This window comes from Symphalangus syndactylus, chromosome 12 (genome assembly GCF_028878055.3).
Source record: "Symphalangus syndactylus isolate Jambi chromosome 12, NHGRI_mSymSyn1-v2.1_pri, whole genome shotgun sequence".
Lineage (NCBI taxonomy): Eukaryota > Metazoa > Chordata > Mammalia > Primates > Hylobatidae > Symphalangus > Symphalangus syndactylus.
The window spans coordinates 122,756,052-122,768,373 of record NC_072441.2 but is presented as its reverse complement, the minus strand read 5'-3'; the positions used below and the strand labels follow the sequence as shown (position 1 = coordinate 122,768,373).

At 42.3% G+C, this 12,322-nt stretch overlaps 1 protein-coding gene across 5 annotated transcripts in view; it reads left to right on the top strand.

Annotated features, from left to right (window-relative positions):
* Positions 1–12,322, top strand: part of SEC16B (SEC16 homolog B, endoplasmic reticulum export factor) — a 111,074-nt gene that overhangs the window by 80,214 nt on the left and 18,538 nt on the right. For all 5 annotated transcript variants that reach the window (XM_063627434.1, XM_055255692.2, XM_063627435.1 and 2 more), the window contains 5 exons: positions 924–1,059; positions 1,536–1,766; positions 5,486–5,583; positions 7,870–7,951; positions 11,730–11,847. In XM_063627434.1, the coding sequence (XP_063483504.1) occupies positions 924–1,059; positions 1,536–1,766; positions 5,486–5,583; positions 7,870–7,951; positions 11,730–11,847 (665 nt within the window). The remainder of the gene's footprint in view (positions 1–923; positions 1,060–1,535; positions 1,767–5,485; positions 5,584–7,869; positions 7,952–11,729; positions 11,848–12,322) is intronic.

Below are 12,322 nucleotides of genomic sequence, written 5' to 3'. Positions count from 1 at the left end.
ACTGAACTAGGACTGCTTTTAAATGTCTAGTTATATTTCTGATAAATGTAACTCAGGGCATCTTTGTTGAGGAGAGAGTCCTTGCTGGATGACACCCCACGTGGGTCTCAGGCTCAGGCATCTTACTGAGTAGCACTACCGTGGTGGACAGGTCAGTTAGCCCTCTCTGAACCTTAGTTTTCCCCCTGAGAAATGGTATAACACCTGCTCTCCCTACCCGAGGCTTGTCTGTGAGTCTCAAGTCAGATTACGCACATGGAAAGTATCATCACTACTATATAAATGTATTCCTCCTATGGCATTTGACAGTTCCCTCAAGTAAAAATGAGTGTTATCTCTGTTTCTTACACACAGGTATACAGATATGGGGCAAAAAAGCGAGTTGGGTATTCAAACACTGGGGTACTAAGCCTAACTTGGCTTTGATGTTATTAGATAATCTTGAGCAAATCATAATGCCAATCATATTGATCACTTAATATATGCCACACAATTTTCTAATTCCTTTTTGTATGGAGGTAGGTTCTTTTACTGCCCCTATTTTATGGGACAAAGTTGAGGCTCAGAGGAGGTAAGAAACTTGTCTAAACAGAGAAGTGGCAGAGCCAGATTTAGACCCAGGGTTGTCTGACTCCAAAGTCTGCTTTTACTTGCTATCCTGTGCAGTGACTTCAGGTCTCTGAGCCTCCGTTTCTTCATCTATAAAATGGAGGGGGTGCATGAGAGAATCTCTGAAATTTCTTCTTGTTCTATAAGAAAATAACTATCCTATAGCTATAGACTCATTACCTTAGCCCTGGCTTGTCAGATTTCTATCTCAACCACAGCCCAGCCAGCACTTGCACACTTAGGAGGAGGCTGGGGTCCGAAACAGGGAAGTGTCTGCCTGCTCACTCTTTGCTCCCTAAATTTTTTCCATGTAGGGAAGATGTACATAAGGTGGATATTATGACGTTTTGCCAGCAGAAAGCAGCTCAGAGCTGCAAATCTGAGACACTGGGGAGCAGAGACTCGGCTCTACTGTGGCAGCTCTTGGTTCTCCTTTGTCGCCAGAATGGGGTAAGTTCTGTTTTGGTGGGAGAGCAGGTGCCGGCGGAAGTTTAAGTCTTCATGGGATAGATAAGATTATGTTTATGGCATGATTATGAAAGCAATATTAAAGAAGCCACAAATTGCCCCAAGGGAAAAAATTGCTCAAATGTCAATGCCAGTTTGCTAATGCAGATCTTCTCTGACGATCTTCTTCCTTGGTCTGGGAATATTGTACAGTTTCTGGGTTATTGTACCAGCCGGATAATATACCTGTGAAATTGTGAATGTTTCTGGTAAGTTTTGTGGCTCCTGACAGGCAGAAAATAACCATGATAGTGATGCTGAAGTCTGAAATATAGCAATCTAACAAAGGACTGCCTTATGTTTGCACAATTGGCTTCCCTGTGAAGAAGGCAGGCTCCCTGGTGCCTTCCTTCTCCAGCTGGGGCTGCCAGCCTGAGGATTCATAGGATTCTCCCCAGATGATCCTCTTTGCCTTACAGTCCATGGTGGGGTCTGACATTGCTGAGCTGCTCATGCAAGACTGCAAGAAGCTGGAGAAGTACCAGCGGCAGCCCCCTGTGGCCAACCTCATCAGCCTGACCGATGAGGACTGGCCAGTGCTGAGCTGTGGGACCCCGAACCTGCTCACGGGAGAGATCCCCCCCAGTGTGGAGACACCTGCGCAGATCGTGGAGAAATTCACTAGACTGCTCTACTATGGAAGGAAGAAGGCAAGTATGCCCTTCCCCCATATTTGTTTTGAAAAAGCAATCACCATCCCTCTCCTCCACTCACCCCTGCTCAAATTATGTGAATAGTATATACTCATTTCATGGAGGATGCAAGAAGTTCAGAAAGACACAACAAAGAAAATGAAAACGCCCATAGTTCTACCACTAAAAGACAATGAACTATTAAATGAAATAAGCCAGGTACAGAAAGACAAACATCACGTGTTCTCACTTATTTGTGGGATCTAAAAATCAAAACAATTGAACTCATGGAGATAGAGAGTAAAAGGATGGTTATCAGAGGCTGGGAAGGGCAGTAGGGGAGGGTGGGAGGGAGGTTGGGAGGGTTAATGGGTGCAAAAAAATAGTTAGAATAAATAAGACTTAGTATTTGATAGCACAACAGGGGAACTATAGTCAATAATAATTTAATTGTACATTTAAAAATAACTAAGAGTATAATCGGATTGTTTGTAACACAAAGGATAAAGGCTCGAGGGGATGGATGCCCCATTTATCAGGATGTGATTATTATACATTGCATGCCTGTACCAAAATATCTCATATTTTTTACTCCATAAATATATATACCTACTATGTACTCATACAAATTAAAAATAAAAAAGATAATACCTGTTAACATTTTGATATATTTACTTCCAGCATTTTTCCATGCATATATATTAAAAAGAAAATAAAATTGCATATACAGTTGTTTTGTTCTCTTTTTAAACTTAAGATGATATAGTAAAATACCCTCATGGCATTATATATGCCCCAATAGCACCGTTTAAAAAATAGTTATACAATATTCCATCATATTAATGTATCATATTTTATTTAGCTATTCTACTATTATTGAATATTTAGACTATTTACAATTTTGTCAACCATTATAAATTATACCATTTACACATCTTGTTACATAAGTCTTTGCCTGATCTTTTAAATTTTTTAGGGCAGATTCCTAGAAGTGGAATTATTGGGTATATAAAGGGCATGCACTTTTAAAAGGTTCTTTATATATACACCAAATTAATTTCCAGGAAGTTTGTTTACAAATACTCCTGCTGCTATATCTAAGGCTTCCTATCAATACTGAATACAGATGCTCCTTGACTTACAATGCTTATATCCCAATAAACCCGTCATTAAATAGAAAATATCATAAGTTAAAAATGCATTTGATACACCTAACCCAACATCATAACTTAGCCTAGCCTACCTCAAATGTGCTCAGAATGTTTACCTTAACCCACAAAATCATCTAACCCACAGTCTGTTTTATAATAAGGTGCTAAATATCTCATATAATTTATTGAATATGCTACTGAAAGTGAAAAACAGAATGGTTGTATGGGCACTTGAAGTACAGTTTCTACCGAATGTGTATTGATTTCACACCATTGTAAAGTCAAAAACTCATAAAGCAGGGACTGTCTGTACTTTAAACAGATGAAGATTGATTTCTAGCTTAATTTTGAAGTTGAGATTATACTTTACAAAATTCATAAAAATTTATTTGGATGGATAATGAAAATCAATTTGAATCAATTTAATTCAAAAATTAAAATATGAAAAAGATATACTTGGGAAATGATGCTCCCACCCCCTAGTCACCCAATTTTTCTCTGAAATATCCAGAGAAATTTTATGCATATATTGTTATTTTCTCTTCTCTAAAAAATAGCATACTGTATACCATTTCTGTACCTTCCCTCTTTCATTTTGCAAAATCCTCAGAAAACACTCTATATTAGAGTTGCCGAACTTTTTCTATAATTGGACAGATGCAGGCCATGGGGTCTCTATTACAACTACTCAGCTCTGCCCTTATAGTGTGAAAGCAGCCACAGAAAATATGTAAATGAATGGGTGTGGCCATGTTTCAGTAAACTTCATTTATGGATATAGAAATTTGAGTTACCATATAATTATAATGCATAATGAAATTAAAAAAATTTTTTTCCAATCACTTAAAAAGGTAATAACTATTCTGAAGCTATGGCCAGTACCAAAATAGGCAGTGTGCTGGATTTGGCCTTTAGGCCATATTTTGCTGATCTCTGCTCTATAGCCTAGATAAATACCTTTCTCATTATTTCTTATGTTGGCATAGTTTTCTACTGATAAATTATAATTAATTTAACTAAACCCCCTACAGCTTGACATTAAGAGTACTTCCAATCTTTTGCAATTACAATGTTGCAATGAATAATCACTGTCATTTTGCCCAGTGTGAGAGAATATATGTAAGATAAATTTCTAGAGGCAGAAGTGTTGGGTCAAAGGATATGGTTTGTAATTTTGATAGATATGACAAACGGCCTTTTAGAGGTTGTGCCAATTCATTCTACCAGCAATGCAAAAGAGTGCCTATTTTCGTACATCCTCACCACAGTGTGTTTCAAACTCTTTGATAGGTGCCAATCTGAGAAGTGAAAAAATGCTGGGCGTGGTGGCTCACGCCTGTAATCCCAGCACTTTGGGAGGCCGGCGGATCACTTGAGGCCAGGAGTTTGAGACCAGCCTGGGTGACATGGAGAAACCCTGTCTCTACAAAAAATACAAAAATTAGCCAGGCATGATGGCATGGCCTGTAGTCCCAGCTACTTGGGAGGCTGATACATGAGAATCACTTAAACCTGGGAAGTGGAGGTTGCAGTGAGCCGAGATCATGCCACTGCACTCCAACCTGGGTAACAGAGAGACACTTTCTCAAAAGAAAAAATTATCAGCTAATTTAAATTTGTTTTGTAGATATGGGGTCTTGCTATGTTGCCAGGGCTGGTCTCAAACTCCTGGGCTCAAGTGATCCTCTCCGTCCACCTCCCAAAGTGTAGGGATTACAGGTGTGAGCCACTGCACCGGGCCCGCATTTCTCTTATTGAAATGAATGCGTTCAATTCAATTCAATTCAATTCAAAATGAATGCAATGAAGTTGAATATTTTTTAATCTGTGAATTTTTTTGTCATCAATTTTCTGCATTTTCTACTGAGTCTTTGATCCTCACTTATTGATTTGTTGGAGCTCTGTATGTTTTTAGGGCTTTCTGTGCAAAATTGTAAGTTACTGGGGGTCATATTTAGAAAGGCTTTTTATACTTCAAAATTAATTTATAAAAATGAAGTCGAAGTACTTTTGTGATTCATTTTTACATTTAAATATTTAATTTCTTGTTTTTGTATATGATGCTATCTTTTATTTTTTTAATTGACAAAAATTATACATATTTGTGGTATAGGACATGATATATATGTATATATACACACACACGGTGGAATGGCTAAATGGAGCTAGTTAACATATGCGTTACCTCACATATTTATCATGTTTTTTCTAATGAGAACACTTAAAATCTCCTCTCTTAGTGATTTTCAAGTGTACTATACATTGGTATTTACTGTAGTCATGACGTTCAAGTGCTATGAAACTTTTGCTAAAGAGATGAGGCCAATTGGCAACCATGTCTGACGGGAAGCTGATGGAATAGCACAGTGGATTTTGATAAAGTGAAGGCTGGTGAAGGTGACATCCTAGAGAAAAATACTGTGCTAGCTACAGTCTGCTTCCTGGCTGTTCACATTCTTATATGAGGCTCTAAGAGTCTTCTGGAAGCCCAGCCTCCGCTGCTCAGGATGCAGCAGCGCCTAAGCACAGGAACTTGTGAGTGCAAGGTGGGAAAGGCACTCTTGAATGTGATGTTTTGGTTTTCAGGAAGCCTTGGAGTGGGCCATGAAGAACCACTTGTGGGGCCATGCTTTGTTCCTGTCCAGCAAGATGGACCCACGGACCTACAGCTGGGTCATGAGTGGGTGAGTCGGGACTTAACAAAAGAGGCCAGTGGGGCAGAGAGGCCTCCTCACCAAAGATGGAGGATGAGGGTGTGGAGAAATGCCAGACGCGCTAAGGAGCCTCACACTCCAGGGATCTTTCCATGTTCTCTTTTCTCAGCTGGACATAGCATTTCTCTGTTTTAGACACAGATACATTCTTTCTACCTGCTAAATTGAATAAAAAGTTTTAGTAAAATTGCCCAGGGTGAGAGTTTCCAAAAATTGAGTAGGTTTTTACATTGCAGTAGCCTTCTCTCTTTGGGAGGGGCTGTTCCAGCTAGTTCTGGTAATGAGGGGTAGGTGATCACTTCCTTAGAGCCTTGGGACTGAGCGTCGTTGACATAAGCAGTTGTCTACTGCTTATTCTCGTGATGAGGTTCTGGATACTGAGAGTAGGGTGGAGGTGTGGGGTAGCAGGGTCGTGAGCTGTGGTAGGAAAAGGAGTTTTAGCACTGGCAGTGAGATCCAGAAGTCTGCATTGGTGGCAGTGGGAGGTGTTGAGACTGCAGGGATGTGCTTAGTCAGAAATGACGCCAGCACACTGTGATCTGGGTGCCAGCGTGGACCAGGAAAAATGCCCAAACCAGGATGAGCTAGAGATGGAAGCAAGGATCCATAGCCAGGAGTTTGGAATAAGGAGATGAAACAGAGTGAAAGAGAGCCAGGATCAAATGTAGGTGGCGGGTATAGGGGTGCTGGATGGAGAAGGGTTTCTGAATAAGTCCTTCAGGCTCCATCTAGCATCCACGGGTTGGCAGGGACAAATGTGGTGGGGGGGAGGTGAGGGACCCTCCTTTAAGGGGCAGACTTGGGTCAGACAGCAAGAAAGATGCTGCCTCAAAGTGTTTAGCTTCTAGTGCTGCTTAAAGCTGTGAAGCTATCCTCTCAGCTGAACTTATATTTGAATTGGCCATTAATCCTGTTGAGTGGAGGTTGAATTAGAAGATGACACTTCCACTGGGTGTGGTGGCTCACGCCTGTAATGCCAGCATTTTGGGTGGCCGAGGTGGGTGGATCACCTGAGGTTAAGAGTCCAAGACCAGCTTGGTCAACATGGTGAAACCCTGTCTCTACTAAAAATACAAATATTAGCCGGGCGTGGTGGCTGGCACCTGTAATCCCAGCTACTCTGGAAGCTGAGGCAGGAGAATCGCTTGAACCTGGGAGGTGGAGGTTGCAGTGAGCAGAGATCACATCGTTGCACTCCAGCCTGGGTGACAAGAGCAAAACTCTGTCTCAAAAAAAAAAAAAAAAAATGACACTTCCATGTTAAGTTCAGTCCGGGGGCCTAATGGCTGCACCACCAGTGGGCCCATTCTGGATGTTGGCCTCAGTTGAGTCTCATGACGACTCCACCCCTCAGTCTTCCTGGAGACTGGTGACACCACGGTGCACTTTATTATCCTCTGAGACTGGAATGGTGAGGAACACAGAAGTTGTACTGTGATACGTGCTCGGAGCTCCTCTGGCAAGGGTGCTGTTAAATAAAGGATGGTGTTCTGAGGATGATTTTCCTTTGGGCTTTGAAAATGAACATCCCACAGCCCCACATTGTAGCATACATCTCTGCTACAGATTTTTGCCTTGGGCCATTGATTTTTGATGGGGCCCAGTGAATTGTGAAAAATACCTCTCACTGAGTAAGCTTAAATCTCAAATCAGCTGTAGAGCTTATTATATCCTTGTTAAGCATATCCCATGGTTTGTCATCAGCAGGATCATTTCTGGCCCCTGTTCCACGCCTCTTTGGTTACTGAAAATGGCTGTTTAGCGCTTGTGAGCAAAAGCACTACAGACCCAGGCTCTTGATGAGCCAGAAAAACGGCACTGAGTGCTGTGGGCTTGGCGTGGAGGAGGGCTGCAGGGAGTGGGAGATCGGGATGGCTGAGAAGGGGGGTGCCCATGGAGAAGAGCTTCCAGATAAACTGCTGTGGCTCTCCAGGGGACCTTTGAGATGTCAGTGGGTCATCTCAGTGATGGAAGAAGGCCCACAGAAATGGTTATTCTAGAGTTAGGCCATCAAGACCAAGGTGCAGAAAATACCCCCGACAATGAGATCTAGCTGGGGTGTGCGGTAGATTGAGGATCCTGCCATCTCTCCCCAAAGGAGGCTGTGACAGAGGCACAGCAGAAAGCAAAGAGATGCTCATGTTCCTAAGGAAGCTGCCAAAATCTAATAGAATTATGCAAGGCCCTGAGCCTTGTGGGCAATGGGTAAAGAGGTTCCCTGGGCGTGGTCCTCACTGACTATCCTTCTCTCCGCAGCTTCACCAGCACGCTGGCGCTCAATGACCCACTGCAGACCCTCTTCCAGCTCATGTCGGGGAGGATTCCACAGGCAGCCACGGTACCCCTGTGGCAGGATTCCTTTATCACCCAGGCATCCCAAGGGCTTGAGGGGGTGGGGACTGCTCAGGAGTGCACTGATGGCTTTCAGGAGCAAAAGTGATGATAATATTAATAGTTTGTTAATCACCATGTGCCGGGCCCTGTGCTAAGTGCTTTGATGCATATTATTTGGTTTAATGCATAGAGGTAGGAAACATTCTTCCTGCTTTGCAGATGTGGAAACTGAACTCCAAAGGTATAAGATGACCCAAGATCAGAGATAGTGAGTAGTGGGGTCAGGATCTGTCCGGGTCTGTCTGACTCTGAAGACCTTGGCCTTCCCAAAGTGTCAAAGCTGCCTGCTCTGCTGTGAATGACAAGAGGACCTGTGCCTGTTCTGCAGTCTTCCCCTGGCAGGGCTGCCCTTCCTTTCTCTGGAGGAATGTTTCCCACCACTGCACACTGGCACTTCAAAGCTGGACATACTCGATTTCAATCTTCTAGAGTTGATATGGCTGAGAGTCTGAGGCTAGCTTGATAGTTTTCCCATTATAGGAGACTTGATCTTTTGGCCCCAAAGTATTCCTTCCTTACCTTTGACGTCCAGTCACTTTACTAGATTATGCCCTGGTGTTGACTGTCTGGATCCATTTTTTTCCTTGGGGTATATATAGCATTCCCTTTTAATATGTACATTCATATGTTAGAGTTCAGGAATATTTTCTTGGATTATAATTTTGGATTATAATTCTTGGATTATAATTATAATTTGGGTTATAATTATAATTATAATTTTTTATTCTCTTTTTTCCTCTCTTGCCCTCCTTTCCTTCCTTCTTTCCTCCATCCCTCCCTCCTTTACATCCTCCTTTTCTTCCTTCCTTCCTCCTTCCTTCCTTCCCTCCTTTCTTTTTTCCTTCCTCTATCCTTTACTGTGTTGTCACTGGTGTCTCTTGCTTTTGTGCTCTTTTGTTTGTCTTTATTTCTTCAACTTCCCCCTACTTTTTTCCTGAGCTCTGCACATTACATTCATCTCCTATTATCCACCATCTATTTCCTGAGCTCTAATAACTCAGATTATGCTCTTGCTTCATAGAAGCAATTGTTTCATTATTTTACTTAAATTCATGACAAAATGTTTGGTGACAATTTTTCATTTGTTTTGTAGTAACATTTTTGTAGTGAATGTGCTCTCTCCCCTCTATTTTTCATGTCACCTTCCTCCTTCTGTCTTAGGGTGTATTTGTGTACATTCTGTGCTTGTTTTCTCATGTTACATAACTTTAAAGGAGTTGAATCTTTCCTGGATTTGTATTTCCAGTTATTTATATTAGGTTTGTGCAGAGGATGGGCCAGGCCATATTCCAGGCCATCTGGCATTTTCTGCAGGACCCGGAGTTTTCCATGTGAGCCTGAGTTGCCTTTGCTGCTCTCCAGCCAATGGGGAGAGCTGTGGGGTCCTCTCCCTCATGTCCTCTTGGCTTCCCAGGACATGGAGGCACCTCTGTCCAGTCTCCATTACTTTTGGTAGCCTCTTCTCCTATCTCGAGGCTTGGGTTTTTGGTGAACGCTAGTTTAAATAAAAATCGACCTCACACTTTTCCATTCTTTTTTATCCTTCTTATGGCTTGTGGCTAATTCCAAGAAAAGAGAAATGATTTACATGCCCCATCATCAAATCAACTGGCTATTTTGTAGCACAGAGTGTGTCTCACAATTCAGTGGAATGGCTGTGCTCCACAACGGAATTGCATTATGTCACGAAGCACTAAATGCAGGAAGTGATACAATTAGCTATGGTTCATTTTTTTTTTTTTTTTTTGTAATGGTAGAGTTAGCTAAATTTCCCCTATTTTTAGATGAGAAAACGGAGGAGCCAGAGGTGATGTGCCAATGCAGTATTTGATCTTAGGGAGTTTCCCAGCACTTTAGCATCTACTAAAAGGCTGGACTTCAGTTCCATGTGATGAACGGGGTGGTGGAAAAGCATGGCAACAGGACAACACAGACGTGGGTTTCACACAAGTTTAACCTGGACTCTGTGTACACCTTTCTGTCAGGGGAACTTGGCTCTGTGTCTTAATCTCACAGAGCCTCAGTTTTTAATCTTTATGGGGATTTTGGTGCCTAACCAGTAGAGTTATTGTGAAAATTAAGGGAGAGAGAACATCTGAACATATCAACCATCATGCTTGGCCCATTTTCGTTAATTAATAAATGTTGGTGCTTTCTCTCCCTCTCTCTCCTGTGTCCCCTCCACCTCTTCATTGATCTGATTTATAGTGATCTTTTTCAAATCATCAGTGAGGAGACAGAATAATGACCTCTAAGTTTTTCTTTATGTGTGTGTGTGTGTGTGTGTTTAGCAAGGGATTTCCTTCTCTTTTGCTAGTTTCTGTAGATCCAGAAAGAAGCAGTTTGGCTTACATGTTAAAATGCAGGTCATAATAGGACTTAGCACATGTGATTGTTGGTAGGAGAAATGCTTAGCACAGGATATGGTTCATGGTTCGATGTGACATATGAGAACTGCTATTATTATGATTTATCATCACCATTATTTTTGTCATCCTCTTCACACTGCATTGACCAGATCAACAAGGACTGGGTATAAAATGGAGTTGAATAAAGCATCTTTTATTCCCTGGGATAATTACAAAGACCAAGTAATTATGAATGGTTTTAACCTCCAAATCTTAGTTATTATTGGCAATCTCCTGCCCTACCTATCTACATAACAAATTGGAAGGTAGGCAGCTGTGCAAATCACCTCTTTCCTCTGCTGAGCTTCCAACTGTGTGTGTGTGTGTGTATTTATACCTACATGTAATTGATTAAGTACAAACCAAATGTGAAGCACCATGCGATGTGCTTTACACAACTATCTTATTTTATTATCAACAATAACCTGTTAGGTAGAAATTATGATCTCCATTTTAGGGATGAGGAAACAAAGGTTCAGAGACATTAAGAAACTTGCTCTAGGTAAGTAAGCTAGTAAGATGCAGGACTCGAGTTGGGGCCTGTGTTGTTTCCATGACATTATATTGTTTCTTTATTGATATTTTCTGCCTTGAAATTCTCCTTTATTTAGTAGGACAGCCTTAGGGAGAGATGGTAGGGAAAACACCATTGATGCGGGGCTTTGTACATTTCCACCACGCTGCTTACTCTCTTTTGCCCCCTGGTGGAATTCTGCTGCCTCTGCATGGTCCTAGCTGGGCCACTTGGCTTGATTTTCGTATTCTTAAAGTGACAGTAGGAACTAGACTTCATAGGGTTGCTGTGAAGATTAAATAAGAGGATGTGTGTGGATAGGCTTTGTAAAGCCAGAAAACATAGGCATTTGGTAAGACATTAAGCAGGCCCGTGTTCCCCTGACTTCTGTGACAGGCTGTGGCCTCTTCTACTCATGAGCCAAGGATGTTTGATCTTCCTTCTCCCACTGAAGCCTCAGGGTTTTTCTGAGTTTTGTTTCTAGCTATTTGGGGGTCAGGCACTGGGGAGAAATGTGAAAAATAGTAAGTGAGCAGTGTCATTTTATTTATCCATTTTCCAATATCCCTGTGAATGTATGTATGTATGTATGCATGTACACGTATCTGTCTGTGTGCTTCTGACAGTTTTACTTTTTTAAAGATGAGAACTCTAAATCAATGAATGGCAGCATTGCAGGTGGTAGAGTGGGCATTCTCTGACCGCTTCTGAACCAGGAAATAGATAACAGCCTTCTTTATGTACATCTGGCCATTCTTAAATGATTGTACATTTAAGTTATTTTTTCTGGTGCTTTTCAGTGTTGTGGAGAAAAGCAGTGGGGAGACTGGAGGCCTCACTTGGCTGTGATTCTGTCGAATCAGGCTGGGGACCCAGAGCTGTATCAGCGTGCGATTGTTGCCATCGGGGACACCCTGGGTAAGCGACACCAGCATTGCCCCTCCCCTCCCCTCCCTATCCCTCCCTTCCCCTCCCCTCCCTGTCCCTCCCCTCACCTGCCCTCCCTGTTCCTCCCCTCACCTCCCCTCCCCATCCAGGTCTGCTTTAAACATCCTGCTCTTAGATTCTCAGATTCTAGGTAGGGCCAGAGTCTATGCCCTAGGCTTTTCCTGGACCCAGGAGCCTCCATGTTTTGGGGAAAGAAACTCCAGAGAAACACATGTCCTTCTTGCCTCTCTGTTTCACAGAATTTCTGCTGTGAGTGAATGCAGGCCAGGCCCCTGAGACTTGGTGTTCTGCTGCTGTAGGAGACTCCTCTCAGCAGCTGATTTTCTAGCCCTGGGTCAGATTCCCCTATGGATGGAGTTAACGCATAGGACACCTTGCCTCCTGTTGCTGTAAATTTCTCAGTGACCCAGTTCAATCAGATAGGAAATTCTGTTTTTGCCTGAAC